This window comes from Sapajus apella, unplaced genomic scaffold, assembly GCF_009761245.1.
Source record: "Sapajus apella isolate SASKATOON/1434 unplaced genomic scaffold, GSC_monkey_1.0 scaffold15, whole genome shotgun sequence".
Classification (NCBI taxonomy): Eukaryota; Metazoa; Chordata; class Mammalia; order Primates; family Cebidae; genus Sapajus; species Sapajus apella.
This window is the reverse complement of record NW_022436955.1, coordinates 12,738,398-12,757,427: the sequence shown is the minus strand read 5'-3', so window position 1 is coordinate 12,757,427 and position 19,030 is coordinate 12,738,398. Positions and strand designations below refer to the sequence as shown.

The 19,030-nt window shown below is 43.7% G+C and overlaps 1 protein-coding gene across 7 annotated transcripts in view; it reads right to left on the bottom strand.

The window, feature by feature from the left end:
• Positions 1-306: 306 nt before the first annotated feature.
• Positions 307-19,030, bottom strand: part of UTP4 (UTP4 small subunit processome component) — a 32,526-nt gene continuing 13,802 nt past the window's right edge. For 4 of the 7 annotated variants that reach the window (XM_032284277.1, XM_032284278.1, XM_032284282.1 and 1 more), the window contains 11 exons: positions 16,047-16,218; positions 15,850-15,941; positions 13,862-13,958; positions 13,081-13,145; positions 11,563-11,685; positions 10,409-10,565; positions 7,750-7,856; positions 5,847-5,942; positions 3,882-4,067; positions 2,250-2,357; positions 307-507 (listed from right to left, as the gene is read on the bottom strand). In XM_032284277.1, the coding sequence (XP_032140168.1) occupies positions 391-507; positions 2,250-2,357; positions 3,882-4,067; positions 5,847-5,942; positions 7,750-7,856; positions 10,409-10,565; positions 11,563-11,685; positions 13,081-13,145; positions 13,862-13,958; positions 15,850-15,941; positions 16,047-16,218 (1,320 nt within the window). In that variant the 3' untranslated portion in view covers positions 307-390. The remainder of the gene's footprint in view (positions 508-2,249; positions 2,358-3,881; positions 4,068-5,846; positions 5,943-7,749; positions 7,857-10,408; positions 10,566-11,562; positions 11,686-13,080; positions 13,146-13,861; positions 13,959-15,849; positions 15,942-16,046; positions 16,219-19,030) is intronic. The other 3 variants (XM_032284279.1, XM_032284280.1, XM_032284281.1) reach the window with 3 other exon arrangements.

Below are 19,030 nucleotides of genomic sequence, written 5' to 3'. Positions count from 1 at the left end.
TAGTCCCCTGCCCTCCAGAGCCATCCTGGGCAGATTTCTGCGCTGCTGCATAGGCTGGAGGCTGGCAGGCAGTGAAGGCCATTGGCCCTCTGAAGTCTTAGACATGTAATAGAGAACAGAGCCCAAATATCTTCTGATACTGCGGCCTACAGAATGAGCAGAACTCTATCAATATTAGCTGAGTTTGTAGCTACTCACCACGTTCTCCCAAATAGACACCTCGTTTGGAGTTTCCGTTCACTTTCATTCAATGAAGGGAAATGACTATCCATTATTCTGGAAGAAAACATTTGTAATGACTAGTCCTCAAGAATAATTTTGTTTTATTATCATGATTTGTGAAAAGCAACAGGGTAGACAGTTCAAGGAAGGACACAGAGAGTGCCCTGTTTAGGTTCCGAATTTCTTCTTTTTGATGGGTGGTGGGAGCTGAGCAATGATGTCATCCAGAGGCCGTTCTACTGCCACGAGTGTTCTTTCATCCAAAAGATCCATGAAGAGTAGAGGCTACAGAGGGATGATAATGATTCTATCAGGACTTAGGATCCGGGGCCAGTCTTGAACAAACTAACTGTAGTTAAACGCTGTCTAAATTAAAAGGTTAGTCTAGTTCCAGGCTCAAATGATTTAATCTCTTGACAGTTTTTCCTGCTATAGGACTCAAAACAGTTGGAATGCATGAAAGCCTTTTCTTTTACTTTTTTTAGAGATGGGGGGTCTTACTATGTTGTCCAGGCTGGAGAGCAGTGGCCATTCACAGACATGATCAGCGTGCACTGAAGCCCTGAACTCCTGGGCAGTCATCCTGCCTCAGTCTCCTAAGTAGCTGGGACAATAGGTAGGTATGCATCGTTGCAACCTGCTCAAGATTGGGAGTTTTTAATTGGGTTCACTAATAAAAGGTCTCAGCAGGATTTTTTACATTTCTCTGGACAGAAAATCTACGATTCCCTTGTATCTCAGGAATCAATTTTAAGCAGCTAGAGTGCAATGGCGAAATCTTGGCTCACTGCAACCTCCACCTCCTGGGTTCAAGTGATTCTCCTGTCTCAGCCTCCCAAGTAGCTGGGATTACAGGCATGTGCCACCACACCCAGATAATTTTGTATTTTTAGTAGAGATGGGGTTTCTCCATGTTAGTCAGGCTGGTCTTGAACTCCCGACCTAAGGTGATCTGCCTGCCTCAGTCTCCCAAAGTGCTGGAATTACAGGTGTGAGCCACCATGCCCGGCAATTCTTTTTTTTTAAAGACAGAATCTCGATGTCAACCAGGCTGAGTACAGTGGTACAATCATACTGCAGTCTTGAACTCCTGAGTTCAAGCCATCATCCCATCTCATCTCAGCCTCTTGAGTAGCACAGGCCAGCTAATTTTTGTATTTTTTTTTTGTAGAGACTAGGTCTCACTATGTTGCCCAGACTGGTCTTGAACTCCAGCCTCAGCCTACTAAAGTGCTGGGATTACAGCTGTGAATCACCATACCCAGCCTAAGGCAACTGACAACTGGAAAGTTACAAATGCATCTCCTCTTTTTTTTTTTTGAGACAGGGTCTTGCTCCTGTCACCCAAGCTGGAGTACAGTGGCGTGGTCTCGGCTCACTGCAACCTCTGCCTCCTGGGTTTAAGCAATTCTCTGCATCAGCCTCCCAAGTAGCTGGGATTATAGGTGCATACCATCACACCTGGCTAATTTTTTGTATTTTTAGTAGAGATGGGTTTCACCATCTTGGCCAGGCTGGTCTTGAACTCCTGACCTCACGATCCACCTACCTCACCTTTCTTTCTTTTCTTTTAATAGTGATGGGGTTTTGCCATGGTGCCAAGGCTGGTCTTGAACTTCTGGGCTAAGGAGATCCACCTGCCTTGGCCTCCCAAAGTGCTAGGATTACAGGTGTGAGCTACCAAGCCCAGCCTGCTTGATATCTATCCTATGGAACACTCCCACAAGAAGTAAAATTTAAAGCCAACTTTCACGCCAACAAAAACGCTACCTCAGCGCCAACATTTCTCACTAACCATGCATTTCATTTTGGTTAAGTATGATGTGCCTGCCTCTAACCTACTAAAGCAAGAACAATAAAACATATACAAGGGATAGGCAGTGACCTCAGAAAGGTCACTTGTCTCCCACAAACCAGGTTCTCTGAATGGAAAATGAAGGTGCTCTTATCTTCCCTTTGGGGATTTTATTACATTTCAGTATAACAAAGGAACCAGCTATCTAGAATAACACCACAACATGTTTTACCTTATATATCTTAGAAATTTTAAAAGCATGAGCTGTGCGCCTCTGGACATCTGATTCATTCGTGGGAGGAAACGGATTGTAGAGTAAGGTTTTGTCATTTGGAAGGGGCTAAAAAGACAAAGATAGATATTGTTTAAATGGTTACTTTTATTGTGCTTCTACAGACCAAAGGACTGTACTGCATTTTCAGCCCAACATCATCTTCTAACTATCATATATATTGAGTACCACCCTGACATTCATTAATTCAGGAAAACAACTGAACTGATTATACCGCTATTCAGAAAAACGGGGCAGTGGGGGGAGAGAAGAAGAAAAGGAGAGAGAGGGAAGAGCTGAAGCTACTCTTGCAGCCGCAAGGCAGAAGGTGGGAATATGAGGCAAAGAGAGCTTGTTACTCCATGCAGCAAGATCAAAGGGCCCTACTGGGGCTTCTGGCCTGTCTCATCAGTAACACTTTGTCAGAAAGAAACAAACTGGCAAGTGCCGGAGCTCAGCCCACGCAGGCTGTGTGCTTTCTAGACTCTCCCCCAACCAGATCACAGACTGGACAAGTGACTGAAGTTCTCCCCAGGCGGAACCTCAACACAAACCACCCCTGCTGATGTCACTGACACCTCGAGGTGGCCTCTGGCCAAACAAATGATATTTTGTCTCTGACTTCCTTGAGAAATAGCTATGTCCAGTATACGGAAGCGATGAACTTAAAACCAATGCTTGGGAAAAAAATGATCTGAGCTCAGTTACAAAGACACAAGAGAGTGGGAGGGGCCCCTTCCTGTATCACTCATCTTGCACAAGGCACTTGTCAGCCAGCTCTGCTTCCCACACCCAGAGGTCGCAGGGCCCATGAGATGATTCCAATGACACATCCCTGTGCACACCTCCTTTAGAGCCATCTGCTGCTTTCCCTCATGTTCCTTCCACCCCCACCTTCACAGACACACCAAAACACCATGTGATGGTTGTAATCTAAGCCCAAAGTGCAGGACAGGCATGGCCACAATGCTCCTAGGAAACAAAGCACCTGCCCAGGAAAGACATATAAATTCAGGGTGAATCAAAACAGCAGCTGGCAAAGAGGCTGGAATCTAAAACTGAAGAAAATGCTCCTATCCCATCTACGTCACAGCCATGAAGATTTTTCCTAGCTGGGTTTTTTGGAGATGTTAAGACCAGTTCTTCAAGCCTGCAGACAGTATTTCAGTATCTTCAGCCAAGGGGCATAGGGGTCAAAACCTCAGCCTGTTACCTCCTTTAGAAACCATGTTATTCAGACACCCCAGGGTTCAAAGTCCAAAGAGCCAAATCAATGAAACTTCCTGATGAAGGTCACCTTCTCAATACTGACCTAATCACTTTTGTATGTAAGATTTATGTGTTCATTGGCAAAGCAGAGAAATAGTCAAATCAGCAAAAGCCAGTATACAAAGGCCAGCCCCATCCCTGAGATCCTCCCGAAGAACTGTGGGAACACAAATCAGGTAGTCTGTAAAACAAAACCCCCTCTCCTCCAAGGAACGTACTAGCTACCGTTATTCCGATTCTCCTTCCTCTATTTTACTGTACTTGTTGCTTTTAGAATGTGAAGTTTCAGAAGAAGATTTGGTGAGGTAGCAGGGAAGAACTCACCAATGACTTGTCAATGATGCAGAACATGTAGGCATCATGGAGAAGGATGTGCATCGGTCTCTTCGGATGAAAACTGATATGTGTGATAGGAGTATCCCTTTGGAGCCAAAGGTGGTGAAAGCCGTGCTTCTGGACAGTCCGGCTCCAGTCTGTATAGTGTTTGTCTGGGATGCTGTACTCAAATACCTGAGGAAGGACATGACACAGAGGAATGCAGGCTGGTACCCAGGAAGACCAGAAGGGCATTCTCCTTCCTAACCAGAAAGTATCTACACAAACCTTCAACTGTATTCAGTTTATTCAGTCTATGCTCTCCCACCACTTTTTTTATTGAAAAATTTTAGAAGGGAAATTACAGAACAATAAAAGTCATCCTGCAATCTTGACATTCCTCTTTTCCAAGACAAAAGCAACCCTCAATTTCATGTTTACATCTTTTCGGAGCTATTTTAGGCATATAATACATAGTGTTCTGTATCTTGCTGCTTCTTGCTTAGTGTTATATCATGGAGACTGACCCACACCAATATACACATATACATCAGTCATGCCCATTCTGAAACATACAGTAGTCCACTCATTTTATGCATGCATCATGATTTATTTATCCACCCTACTTAATGGACATTATCTTGTTTCATATCTTTGTCTACTACAAACAAAGCTGCAATGAACTGGTCTCTGTATAAAAGTCTTTTTTGCATAGCTGAAAGTAAATATATATATATATATATATATATATATATATATATATTAAAAACTCTCAGAAATGAAATTTCTAAGTCAAAGATTAGTCGGCTTAAACATTTTTAAGGTATTGCCAAAATGTCCTCCAAAAGGGTTAGGATAATTTACACAATGTGTGAGAGTACTGTTTTCCTATACCCTCACAACACTGTGTATTATCAACTTTTTGATCTTTGCTAATCTAACGGATATAAAAAATTTCCCATCAGTTTTACTTTTAGAAGCACTTAAGGGACCAAGTACCAGTAAAAGGTATTGGGGTAAACATTATCATCATGTGTGACATAGGCAAAGATGTGGCTTCACTACTCCTTCAGTCTTTGATCAAGACTCAAGTCTATAAAACAGAGATTTCACTTTTTGGACAGTACGTATGTGTGAGTGTAAAAACTGACCATCAAAACAGTAAGCATCGTTTGCCTAGCAGTCTACTTAAATGTGCTTCGAAAATTACATTTAATCTTTCCAACAGCTCAGTGAGGTAGATACCATCTCCAATTTTACAGATAAAGACATAGAATAATTGATAACTTCCTAATGTGTTCTGCAGCCGAGGTTTTTTTTTTTTTTTTTTTTTTTTTAAAGATCTCTTTATAGGCCGGGAGCAGTGGCTCACACCTGTAATCCCAACACTTTGGGAGGTCGAGCGGGTGGATCACCTGAGGTCAGGAGTTTGAGACCAGGCTGGCCCAACGTGGCAAAACCCCATCTCTACCAAAAATAGCAAAAAAAAAAAAAAAAAAACAAGAGGAAAAAATCTCTTTATAATTACAATCTCCTTACAAATTGGTAAGGAAAAAGGCAGATTTGGTTCTAATTTTGGCTGAGATTAAGTACTGATCTTACAAGGGCTGGATTTCCTCATCTGCAAGGGTAAAGGCGAATAATACAATCTTTTAGTCACTTGCAACTCTCAAAATTTTATACCATTCCATATCGAGTTTAACACCCAAGCCCATGTCATCTCTGCTCTAAAATAATCAGGAAAATGAGTTCTTCAAAATTCCTCCTCCATTTAAACTGCATCCCATCAAACCAATGGATACTGCTGGCCTATGATGAGCCCAGACAGGCAAGGAAGCTTTACTTCTCACAGTAGAAAACTACCTTATCTCCTCCAGCACCTTCAAAGAAAAGCTCCCCTCAACTGCCCAATATCCCAGCTTCCAGGTTACTATCCAGAAGGAAGGGATTAGAAAGCACTGGAATCTCCCTTACCTGCTGGTCAGAATGAGCGATGACAAGGTTGTTGGTATTGGGGGCAATGGCCATAGCAGTCACTGGGAAATTGTAAGCAGGCACCGTGCAGTGAAGCTGGGAACAAATAACAGACAAAACTCTAAGTGACACTTTTCCTCAGCAAAGACTGAATTGTCTAGGTCAGGAGTTTAAGTAGTGCTCCTTGGAACTCAAAAGGGTTCTACAGAAGTTCCCAAAAATTTCAGGCATTTCCCCAACCAATGAACTTTAATTTCTTTTCTCTTTTATTTTTGGAGACAAGAGTTTCACTCTTATCATCCAGGCTGGAGTGCAGTGGCATGGTCTCAGCTCACTGCAACCTCCACCTCCCAGGCTCAAGTGATTCTCCTCCCAGAGTCAAGTGATTCTCTTCCCTCAGCCTCCCGAGTAGCTGGGATTGCAGAAGCCCGCCACCACATCTGGCTAATTTTTTGTATTTTTAGTAGAGACAGGGTTTCATCATGTTGGGCAAGCTGGTCTCCAACTCCTGACCTCAGGTGATCTGCCAGCCTTGGCTTCCCCAAGTGCTGGGATTACAGGCATGAGCCACCACGCTCGGCCTCATTTTCTTAAAAAATGCCTATTGCCTGGCCAGGTACAGTAGCTCACGCCTGTAATCCCAGCACTTTGGGAAGCTGAGGCAGGCAGACCATGAGCTCAGGAGTTCAAGACTAGCCTAGCCAACAGAGTGAAACCCTGTATCTACTAAAAATACAAAAATTGGCTGTTGTGGTGGCAGGCACCTGTAATCCCAGCTACTTGGGAGGCTGAGGCAGGAGAATCGCTTGAATCTGGAAGGTGGAGGTTGCAGTGAGCGGAGATTGCAACACTGCTCTCCAGCCTGGGCAACAGTGCAAGACTCAGTCTCAAAAATAAATAAATAAATAAATAAATAAATAAATAAATGAATGAATGCCTACTGGTTGGGCGCGGTTGCTCACACCTATAACTACAGCATTTTGGAAGGGCCAGGGTGAGAGGAATACTTGAGTACAGGAGTTCAAGACCAACCTGGGCAACATAGGAAAACCCTATCTCTTAAAAAAAAAAATCATGAAGTGGGACTTAAAAAAAAAAAAAAAAAAAAAAAAGATTAGCTAGGTGTGGTGGGGCTCGCCTGTAGTCCCAGTTACTCAGGAGGCGGAGGTTGGAGGACTGCTTAAGCCCAGAGGTCAAGGCTGCAGTGAGCTGTGATTGCACCACTGTGCTCAGTCTGGGCGACAGAGTGAAACCCCGTCTCAAAAAAATAAAAAGCATAGTTAACCACTTACAAAATGAACAGCATTTGTGGAGAAATGAGAGTAAAAAGCCTTTCCCTCAGAGTAAATCCTTCTATACAAATTGCTTATAAGTATGTCATCGAACAGGGAGTCTACAGCTGTATGCTAGGTTTTAAAGAAATTAACATCTAGGCATGGATTTTTATGTACAATTGCAAAGCATGTGCATGCTACACACACTCTTTAATGATCAGTGAAAAATGTTTTCCCTTTTTTGAAATTTTGATAGTGTTTACCTTGACATTACAAGGCAAGCCATGAAAAGAACTCTATTATCTGCAACTGTTTGTGTACACAGCATTTTCCTCCCCAAAATATAGAAAGAAACTGGATGTGTTTACATCACCCACAAATGATTAATTTCAAATTTCCATGTATGAATGGTTTCACTGGGCCAGTAGCTGATTTTAATGTTACAGAGGATGGCTTCTGGGTTCCATAAAAATAAAACAGGATTCCAAACCTGGAAAAAACTCTTCGTTAAAAAGAAAAAAGTCTAATAAATTTCCAGGTCATGCCAATCTGCCTTGAATCTTTTAACTGCAGGGTAAACTGCCTCCTGTACAATGATTCAAACTGCTGCCATGAAACCCTATCCTCACCTTTAGCTGTTTTACATTGTAGACATGGACTCCAGCACTGGTACCTGATGCAGCTAGCCAATTCCCATCTGGACTGACTGCCAAAAGACACATGGCCTCCACTGTCCCTGTGAAAACAGAAGAGTTAGATCTCTGAATTCATAGTGGCCACAGCCAGCCCTGGATATGATGGCAAAAGCCAAGGAGACTCTCAGAGTTTTAAATCACTGCCAGGATAATTTTTTGATCACTGTGCAAATTAGTCCTAGATGTTAATGTGTCTACTTTTTCCATCTAATTATTTAGCCATCCTGCATGTAAAGATCCAGAGAGATAAAACAGAAGTTATTACTTGCTCAGGCCTAAGGCACTGCTTACTATGGGAATAGAGAATCATGGTAGCATCTACCACTAAAATATATACTAATTGTTTCAAACTCCTTTCCTACCAAAATTTTTTTTTAAATCAAAGTTATGGACAGGCTTGGGCATGGTGGCTCACACCTGTAATCCCAGCACTTTGGGAGGTGGAGGTGGATCACCTGAGTTCAGGAGTTTGAGACCAACATGGTGAAACCTCATCTCTACAAAATATACCATCATTAGGCCAGGCGCAGTGGCTCATGCCTGTAATCCCAGCACTCTGGGAGGCCAAGGCGGGTGGATCACAAGGTCAGGAAATTGAGACCATCATGGGTAACACAGTGAAACATGTCTTGACTAAAAATACAAAAAATTAGCCGGGCGTGGTAGCACGTCCCTATAGTTCCAGCTAATAGGGAGGCTGAGGCAGAAGAATCACTTGAACCTGAGAGGCAGAGGTTGCAATGAACTGAGATCGCACCACTGCACTCCAGCCTGCATGACAGAGTGAGACTCTGTCTCAAACAACCCCATCCCCAAAAAAAAACCCCAAAACACAACAACAACAAAGTTACAAACATCAAGTTCAATAGACTTAACGCCTATCTAATTTATTGGGTGCCTGCTGTATATTTTGCATTAAGGGAGGATGGGCATGTCTGAGCCATCTTTGTCATCTAGAGACTTTAAACCAATCTGGCAACATGACGACTAGTGTGGGATAAAAATTGGACAGTGATGCTCAATGCCAAAATGCGTGCTGCATGTAACGCCCCCAAACGATAAAATGGCTTTATAACAAGCATAACCCAGCTGCCAAAGGATGGGTGGGGATGGGGAGAAAAGGATGGGGAACGGTGCAAGCTAAGTGATGAGGACTAGAATATGCAGGTTTGAGGGCTGTGAAGAAACCAGCTTGACTACAAGGGGAAGTGAGATGACAGAAGCGAAAAATAGTCATATACATAATGCAGAGCTGAATCTCAGGGAGTGCTAGATGCAAGATAAATAGTCTACGTTTTGTAATAAAAACATATATAGATAATAAATAGTTTGATTTATCTGACCCCTAACTTGTGGGTTTCTTCTGTAGACTTCGGATCAGCTTATGAACAGTGAGACTTGAGGTTAAAAGAGTTGACTTTCACTAGGCATGGTGGCTCACACCTGTAATCCCAGCATTTTGGGAGTCTGTGGCAGGAGGACTGCTTGAGCCCAGGAGTTCAAGACCAGACTGGGCAACATGGTGAAACCCCAGCTCTACAGAAATACAAAACTTAGCTGGGTGTGGTGGCACACTCCTGCGTACTTGGGAGGCTGAGGTGGAAGGATCACCTGAGCCTGGGGAGGCTGAGGCTGCAGTGAGCCATAATTACACCACTGCGCTTCAGCCTTGGCCAAAGAGCAAGACCCTGTCTCAAAAAAGACAGGGTGATAGAGTGAAATGACAGTGAAGCAGCTAAAATCCAAGACAAGGGAGAGGAAAAAGGCCTATGGGAAGTATCCAAACAACTAGCAGCTTAAGCTGGAAGCTGAGTCTAAGTCCTTAACAGTTAGCCATAGCTAGCTATATAGGCACACTCATGTTAATAATACTCATATTCTCAAGGAAAATAGAAAAATGGTCAGGAACATTAAATGCAGGTAATTAAACTGTATGTAGAAGGATACTTTTGGGCCAGGCACAATGCCTCATGCCTATCATCTCAGCTAGGAGGCCAGGATGGGAGGATCACTTGAGCCCACGAGTTCAAAACCAACCTAGGCAACATAATGAGCCCCTATATCAACAACAAAAAAAATTTTTAAATTAGGTGGGCACAGTGGTGTGCATCTATAGTCCCAGCTACACAGGATGCTGAGATGGGAGGATCACTTAAGCCCAGGAGGTCGAGGTGGCAGTGATCTATGATTGTACCTTTTTATAAACCACCAAAAAAGGCAATATGCCCCAAAATACTTATATACAAATACATGAAAACATCGAAATATTAATGGAAGCTATTGTCAGGATTAAAATGATTTTAACTTTCTTCTTGCTCTGCTAACAAACTAAGAAGGATGATGAAACTTCTCTGGCCCCAAATAAGGAATCAAAAACTCAGTGAGAAAAGAGTAGGTGTGAAGAACATTGCAGATCTCATCGAGAGTCTTCATCTGCCAGCTATCTCCTCCTACTTGAAACTGCAAACATGTGAGTGAGTGGATCTGCAGGGTAGGAGGAACACGAGGGAACTCCCGACATGGAGGCTTAAAAGGAAAAAAGTTACATCTTAGACACGACAAGTCTCCCCATGGCCAGTTACCAGATTCCCACCTGACTGAGGCTGGAAAGCATGCAGGTGCTTGAAGCTTCCTCCTGACAGCTGAACGATATGCAGAGCTCCTTGATTTGATGCTACAAAGAGCTTTGTAGAATCCTCAGAAAACAAAATCTGAAGGGCAGAGCGAAGGAATGCTGGCATTTTGGAAACCTTTGGGTGAACCAATAACAAAAGCCAGTGAGAGAAGGGAGACCTACAGCCCATCAGAAACCATCACAGCCATGCTTAAGTTACATTAAAGCTTCCTGTCTCTAAGTAAGCCAACTGACTCAGGACACAGAACACTGGTTTCTCTCCAATAACCTATACATCCCCCTTCCGTCTCTTTAGTAAATATTCACTTCCCTATCAAAGAAATAACTAAGTCACATACGAAACCACTAAACAGAAAAGCCTTAACTTTACTGCCTGTAGGGCATTCCCCCACCCCTCTAAGAACATAAATCAAAATGGAAATAAAGGCTGGGTGCAGGCTGGGTGTAGTGTCTCACACCTGCAATCCCAGCACTTTGGGAGGCCAAGGCAGGTGGATTACCTGAGGTCAGGAGTTTGAAACCAGCCTAGCCAATGTACTAAAAACTGTCTCTACTAAAAATACAAAAATTAGCTGACGTGGCGGTGGGCACCTGTAATTCCAGCTACTCAGGAGGCTGAGGCAGGAGAATTGCTTGAACCTGGGAGGGGAAGGTCACAGTGAGCTAAGATTGTGCCATTGCACTCCAGCCTCGGTGACAAGAGCTGTCTCGAAAAAAAAAAAAAAAAAATGCTCAGCGTGGTGGCTCATGCCTGTAATGCCTGCACTTTGGGAGGCCAAGGTGGGTGAATTACCCAAGGTCAGGAGTTTGAGACCAGCCTGGCCAACATGGTAAAACACTGTTCTCCACTAAAAATACAAAAATTAGACTACTCGGTAGGCTGAAGTACAGAATTGCTTGAGCCCAGGAGGTGGAGGCTGCAGTGAGCCAAGACCACAAGCCATTGCACTCCAGCCTGGGCGACAAGAGCAAAACTCTGCCTCAAAAAAAACCAAAAAACAAAACATCATTTTGTAATAGCCCTCTCCAAATAACTTTTAACTGAAGAAGGATTCACATTCAGTTTTTTTCACTTCATACAAAAATAACACATTTAGGAAGTCTCCTCTTACCCTTTTGAGGTTTATGTTGTCATGTTCATAATTCAGGCGATAGAGAAAAAACCGAGAAGCTGTAGAATAGGCTATCCAACTTCCACATGGGGAGATACAGCTGCAGATAATGTTCTCAGGACCCTGGCAATATCAGGAATCAAGATGAATGTGCAATTAAACTTCACATAACAAGGTGCACTGGGACACAGCACCTCAAGCTCTTGCCACTCTGGACATGTCCACAGATAACCTACACATGATCTCGATCCTCATGTGGTCTGTGTTACTATGATTATTTCAGAGGCAGAGCACCTAAAAGGTGTGGCTCTGATTTCCAAATCCAAGAATAAAGGTCTATTCGTATCTTTGCCCTTTGAATACTTCACAGATGGCCTCATACTAAACCCCAACTTTAGAAACCTGAGCAGGGAGGAATTTACTGAAGGAAAGCTTGGGAGGATAGGTGGTTTGGAGTACTTATTTTCTGTTTTGCCTATGACATTCTTCTTTAAAGACTTCTAAGAAATAGTAAATGAAAAACATTTGGAAGCCAGGTACGGTGGGTTGTGCCTGTAATCCCAGCACTCTGGGGAGGCTGAGATGGAGGATTACTTGAGCCCAGGAGTTCAAGACCTGTCTGGACAAACATGGTGAAACCCTGTCTCTACAAAAACTACAAAAAATTAGCTGGGCATGGTGTTGCACATCTTTAGTCCCATAAGGTGGGAGGCCAAGGTGGGAGGATAGCCTGAGCCCAGGAGGTTGAGGCTGCAGTGAGCCGTGATGGAACCACTGCTATCCAGCCTGGATAACACGATGAGACCCTGTCTCAAAAAAGTAAGCAAACAAACAAAAGAATCAACCAAACAACAAACAAAAAAGAATCTGAAGAATAGAGTTGAATGTAACATTCATGTAATTTTTTAAAACTCACAAAACAAAATGATTTTTTTCCCCATTGTATGACCTTTTGTATTATTTGAATTTTTAAAAAATATGCACATGATTGGGCAAGGTGGCTCACACCTGTAATCCCAGCACTTTGGGAGGCTGAGGTGGGCAGATCACCTGAGGTTGGGAGTTCGAGACCAGCCTGACCAATATGGAGAAACCCTGTCTCTACTGAAAATATAAAAATTAGCCGGGCATAGTGGCGCATGCCTGTAATCCTAGCTATTCGGGAGGCTGGGGCAGGAGAATCACTTGAACCTGGGAGGTGTAGGGATGAAGTGAGCTGAGATCATGCCATTGCATTCTGGCCTGGGCAACAAGAGTGAAACTCCGTCAAAAACAAAAGCAAAAACAAAAACATTATTTTCATAATAATATCAAAAGGAGAGAAACCTATTTCCTGTATACATTCATTTAATACATCCTTAATGTCTAATTATAATCACAGGAAACCCAGTCCTGGTGACACAGTCTTTCATTCAAATAGTTTTAGAATTTATACAATTTATGATATGAACTAACTAACCTCAAAATTCAGAATGGGAGAAACATTCTAGATTTCAGAGCCCAAACAAGCTTCCTTACCTTTGTCTTGAGATAGAGTAAATGATCTGCATTTTTAGAGAGTGGAAGAGTATCCCCATTCTTGCCTGAAACAAGAAACTTCCCTGAGATTTTTCTTAGGAAAAAAGAGTATTGTACATTTTTTCTTCTAAAAAGTCACTCCTTGGAAGAATGGAGTCTCTAGCAGTGGAAATTCAGAAAAATGTAAGCTTACTAAGCTCACAATTTATGAGAGTATATGAAGAGGAAAACAATGAGTACTTCCTTTGCTTCTATCCTCTGACACATCACTAACTCCCTGAAGCTCTATTCCACAGCCAGGCATGCAGGTGGAGTATGTGTGGCCTCAATTTTAATCCACTGCAAACGTGACGACTAATATTTCCTTAATAGGTCACAGAAAAAAGCCACTAGGCTGTCAATCTGATAAGATTCGCGTGACCTTCTTTTTCATACAGGATCATTACTACCCATCATTAAATCTTGTTATTTTTCAACAGCCTGTTTTCTTCTCAGTCAAGCGAGGGCAAATAACGATTCTCCAATTCTCACCTTGACTACACCCTGCAGCACACCACCAAGAGCCATAAACTTTTAAGAGACGATCCAATATCCTGCTAGAGATTCTAATACTCTAAAATTAGAGTATCATTTGCTTTATCTAATGGGTGGGAAAACCATTAGTTAAAATGGACACAAAAATCTACTTCAGCTTTTCTATAAGCAGAATCCCAACTGCAATTCTGATTTCTGGCTTCTCTCTCCAGTTTTCTTATTGAAAAAAAACTTGCTCCCATTTTACCTGTTGCAACTGTGGATCCCAGTCTCCAAAGTTCCAAGTGATGAGCAAACTGGAAGAGGAGAAGGTGCCTCTTTCTAGAACAGGAAATGAGACGTCGCTATATCCAAGAATCAAAAAGTTAAAAAATAAGTCAGGATCATCTACTGCCTCAGTACCAGATACAGCAGCACCACATGTTTTACTGCTGAAATCCACTTCCTTGACAAACATTTCCTAAGTACTCCCATATGCCTGGCACTGTCCCGGGATCTATGAATGCAATGAATAATTAAAACATAGCTACTGCTCTTAACATGATTCTAAAGGGGTGACACAGAACTACATCAGCTATCATACTTCAGGGTGCCAAGAATTTTTAACATGGCTAAACACAGTATGTACTGAAAAATAAGGAGAGAGAACATCTAACCAAGCCGAGTGGTGGTAAATACAGAAGCCCAGATGAGGTTCACTGGGAAAGACCAGTCAGGAGAAGGAGGCAGGGCAGAATGTTCTGAGGAGATTGATGGCATGTGACATAGCTCAAAGGTAAAAAGAGTATTCAAGGGAACAAAAACACTTTGAGAATGGCTAGCCTGGGTAAGGGTGTTACAAGTGTGAGGAGAGGTGAGACAGGAAACTGAAGGGCCAGGCCCGGAGGGAGACAGGTTCTATAAGCCACACTAAGGAACCTGTCTTCACACTGAAGCCAACAGGGAATAACAGGAGGCTTTGAAGCATGGAGTGATGAACAAAGTTGCTTTAAAACAGATCAATGGGCCTGGAGCAATGGCTCATGCCTGTAATCCCAGCACTTGGAAGGCCGAAGTGGGAGGATTGCTTGAGACCAGGAGTTTGAGACGAGTTTGAGACCAGCCTGGACAAGATAGTGAGATATTATGTCTATTAAAAAAAAAAAAAAAAAAAAATTAGCTGGGAGGCTGAGACAGGAGAAATGCTTGAACCTGGGAGGCAGAGGTTGCAGTGAGCTGAGATCACACCACTACACTCCAGCCTGGGCAACAAGAGCAAAAACGCCATCTCAAAACAAAAACAAAAAAACAGCTAGCTGAGTGTGGTGGCGAACACCTGTGGTTCCAGTGACTCAGAAAGCTGAGATGAGAGGACTATTTAAGCTCAGGAAGCAGAGGTTACAGTGAGGCAGGATCACGCCACTGCAATCCAGTCTGGGTGACAGAGTAAGGCCTTGTCTCAAAAACAAAAACAAAAGAAATAAAATAGGATCAGTGAATAGGCTAGAATGACCCAAATGGAAATAAAAGGACATGATTAAGAAGCTACTGTAAGGGCCGGGCGCGGTGGCTCAAGCCTGTAATCCCAGCACTTTGGGAGGCCGAGGCGGGTGGATCACGAGGTCAGGAGATCGAGACCATCCTGGTCAACATGGTGAAACCCCGTCTCTACTAAAAATACAAAAAATTAGCTGGGCATGGTGGTGTGTGCCTGTAATCCCAGCTACTCAGGAGGCTGAGGCAGGAGAATTGCCTGGGCCCAGGAGGCAGAGGTTGCAGTGAGCCAAGATCGCGCCATTGCACTCCAGCCTGGGTAACAAGAGCGAAACTCTGTCTCAAAAAAAAAAAAAAAAAAAAAAAAAGAAACTACTGTAGAAGCAGGTGCGGTGGCTCACGCCTGTAATCTTGGGAGGCTGAGGTGGGCAGATCCCCTGAGATTGGGAGTTCAAGACCAACCCGACCAACATGGAGAAACCCTGTCTCTACTAAAAATACGAAATTAGCTGGGTGTAGTGGTGCATGCTTGTAATCCTAGCTATGCAGGAAGCTGAGGCAGGAGAATCACTTGAACCTGGGAGGTGGAGGTTGTGGTGAGCCAAGACTGACCCAGTGCACTCCAGCCTCGGGAGTGAAACTCTGTCTGGGGGGGGAAAAAAAATTCCTACAAATTTGCCGAGCGTGAGCTGTGTTCAGAGCCCTGTGGGACACAAAGATGGGGAGATGAGGGGTTGGCAGGGGCTGGGAATGGAAACTTACGTGGGGAAAGGTGATTTTTCGGAGAGCAGCATCATAATTCTTTACCTCCACCTTCTCCATGAGAGGACGAATGACTAAGTGGGTGTCAGTGCCTAGGAATGAGGGGGAGAAGGTGTACAGAATTAGAAGTTATCCTACATGAGAACAGCCAGAGCCAGGAGGGGTAAAGCAGCAGCCTTGCTGGGAGAAGAACCCACCTCCGGATATCAGCGATGTTGGGCTGTGGGCCACAGTGCGCACGTCATGAGTGTGATGCTGGAATGGTTTGGTCCGAACCCACTGCTTCTCACTGCTGTTAGATGTCACAGGGACCAGCTGAAAATGGAAGACTGTGCCCTCGGCTGTGCCCACCACAAAACTGTCTTCTTGCTGAAGATTAAATCATGAGGGTGGCACATGTAAGCAAAACAAAGTCTGACTGGAAAAATACTCCCTGAGGTTTTCTGTCTGGGCAGCTTAGGGGTAAACCTATGCCCAGAATCAGTGGGAAAGTTACAAGGGTCTTTTCTCTCCAGAAGCTAAAGATTCCACCAGAGGAGCAAGGTCAAACACAGGTAACAATGCGCCCCCTACTGACAAAATTAACAACGTCTACAGTAGGAACAATACAGTAACGTTTCATATACACAACCTAGATCTCCTTAAAATAGCACAGAGAGATAAAATACCTAGGACCTATCTGAGAAATTTAAATCCTTCTAAAGAACATAAGGGAAAACCTAAACAAACAAATCTGTTACCATGTTCTTTAATAGGTATATTTAACATGATCAAAATATTATCACTAAAGAAATATATTAAACCAATAAAAACACTGATAATCCTTTATTTGGAGCTAGAACAGCTGTTTCATAATAATGTTTATTTTATTAAAAATATGTAAGAAACACCAGGCACGGTGGCTCACGCCTGTAATTCCAGCACTTTGGTAGGCCGAGGCAGGTGGATCATGAGGTCAGGAGATTGAGATCATCCTGGCCAACACATTGAAACCCCATCTCTACTAAAAATACAAAAAATTAGCTGGGCGTAGTGGTGTGTTCCTGTAATCCCAGCTATTCGGTAGGCTGATGCAGGAGAATTGCGTGAACCAGGGAGTCAGAGGTTGCAGTGAGCCGGGATCACACAAGAGAGACACTCTGTCTCAAAAAAAAAAAAAGAAAGAAAAAAGAAAAAATAACAAGAAACATCAGCCAGACATGCTGGCTTACTGCTGTAATCCCAGCACTTTAGAAAGCCAAGGTGGGTGGATCACTTGAGTCCAGGAGTTTGAGACCAGCCTGGCCAACATGGTGAAGCCCATCTCTACTAAAAATACAAAATTTGGCTGGGCATGGTGGCACATGCCTGTAATCCCAGCACTTTGGGAGGCTGAGGCAGGCGGATCACCTCAGATGGCGAGTTCGAGACCAGCCTGACCAACATGGAGAAACCCCATCTCTACTAAAAATAGAAAAACAGCTGGGTGTGGTGGTGCACACCACCACACCAACTTTTATTTTTTGAGTTGGCTCACTGAAACCTCTGCCTTCCCAGGTTCAAGAGATTCTCTGGCCCGGCGCGGTGGCTCACGCCTGTAATCCTCACACTTTGGAAGGTCGAGGTGGGTGGATCGCCTGAGGTCAGGAGTTCAAGACCAGTCTGGCCATCATGGTGAAACCCCATCTTAAAAAAAAAAGAGATTCTCCCACCTCAGCCTCCCAAGTAGCTGGTATTATAGGCACACACCACCACATTTGGCTAATTTTTGCTCTTTTTTTTTTTTTGAGATGGAGTTTTGCTCGTCACCCAGGCTAGAGTGCAATGGCACAATCTCGGCTCACCACAATCTCCACTTCCTGGGTTCAAGCCATTCTCCTGCCTCAGCCTTCTGAGTAGCTGCGATTACAGGTGTGTGCCACGTCACCCAGCTAATTTTTGGATTATTAGTAGAGACAAGGTTTCACCATGTTGTCCAGGCTGGTCTCGAACGCCTCACCTCAGGTGATCCACCTGCCTCAGCCTCCCAAAGTGCTGGGATTACAGGAGTGAGCCACCGCGCTGAGCCTTGATTTTTTTTTTTTTTTTTTTTTTTTTTTAGTAGACAGGGTTTCAACCATATTGGCAAGGAAGGTCTCAAACTCCTGACCTCCGGTGATCCACCTACCCCAGCCTCCCAAAGTCTCATCTTTAAAAAAAATTAAAGAAATAAATAAGAAAAAGCAAACAAACAAACAAAAACACAAGCCCACAACACAAACAAACAAAAAACCCAAACAAGAGTAGTAATGTGGCTGGACATGATGGCTCACATCTGTAATTCCTGCACTCTGGAAGGGAGGAGAATCACTTCTGCCCAGGAATTTGAGACCAATCTGGACAACATAGTGAGATTCCATCTCTACAAAAAATGTTAAAAACTTAGCCTGGTGGTACGTGCCTGTAGCCTCAGCCACTTGGGAGGCTAAGGTAGGAGGACAGCTTCAGCCTGGGAGGCAGAGGCTGCAGTGAGCCATGATTACGCCACTGCACTTCACCTGGGTAACAGAGCAAAATCCTATCTTTAAAAAAAAAAATGGTAGTAATGAAGATATACATCCAAAAGAACTAAAGACAGGAACTCAAACATATAGGCTGAAGATTCCTAATCCAGGGACAGTCGTGGTGGCTCACACTTGTAATCCCAGCACTTTGGGAAGCTGAGGCAGGCGGATCACTTGAGGTCAGGAGTTCGAGACTAGCCTTGGCCAACACGGTGAAACTCCGACTCTACTAAAAAAATTAGCTGGGCATGGTGGTGTAAGCCTGTAGTCCCAGCCAAAAAAAAAAAAAGGATTTGTAATCCAAAATAGAAAACTTTTTGAGTGCCAATATATATGACACCACAAGTGGAAACTTCACAACTGACCTGATTTGCTGGATCATGGTCAAAACTATTTCGTGCATAAAATTGGCCGGGCGCGGTGGCTCAAGCCTGTAATCCCAGCACTTCGGGAGGCCGAGGCAGGTGGATCCCGAGGTCAGGAGATCGAGACCATCCTGGTCAACAAGGTAAAACCCCATCTCTACTAAAATTACATGAAAAAAAATTTAGCTGGGCGTGCTGGCACACGCCTATAGTCCCAGCTACTCCGGAGGCTGAGGCAGGAGAATTGCTTGAACCCAGGAGGCGGAGACTGCCGTGAGCCGAGATCACGCCACT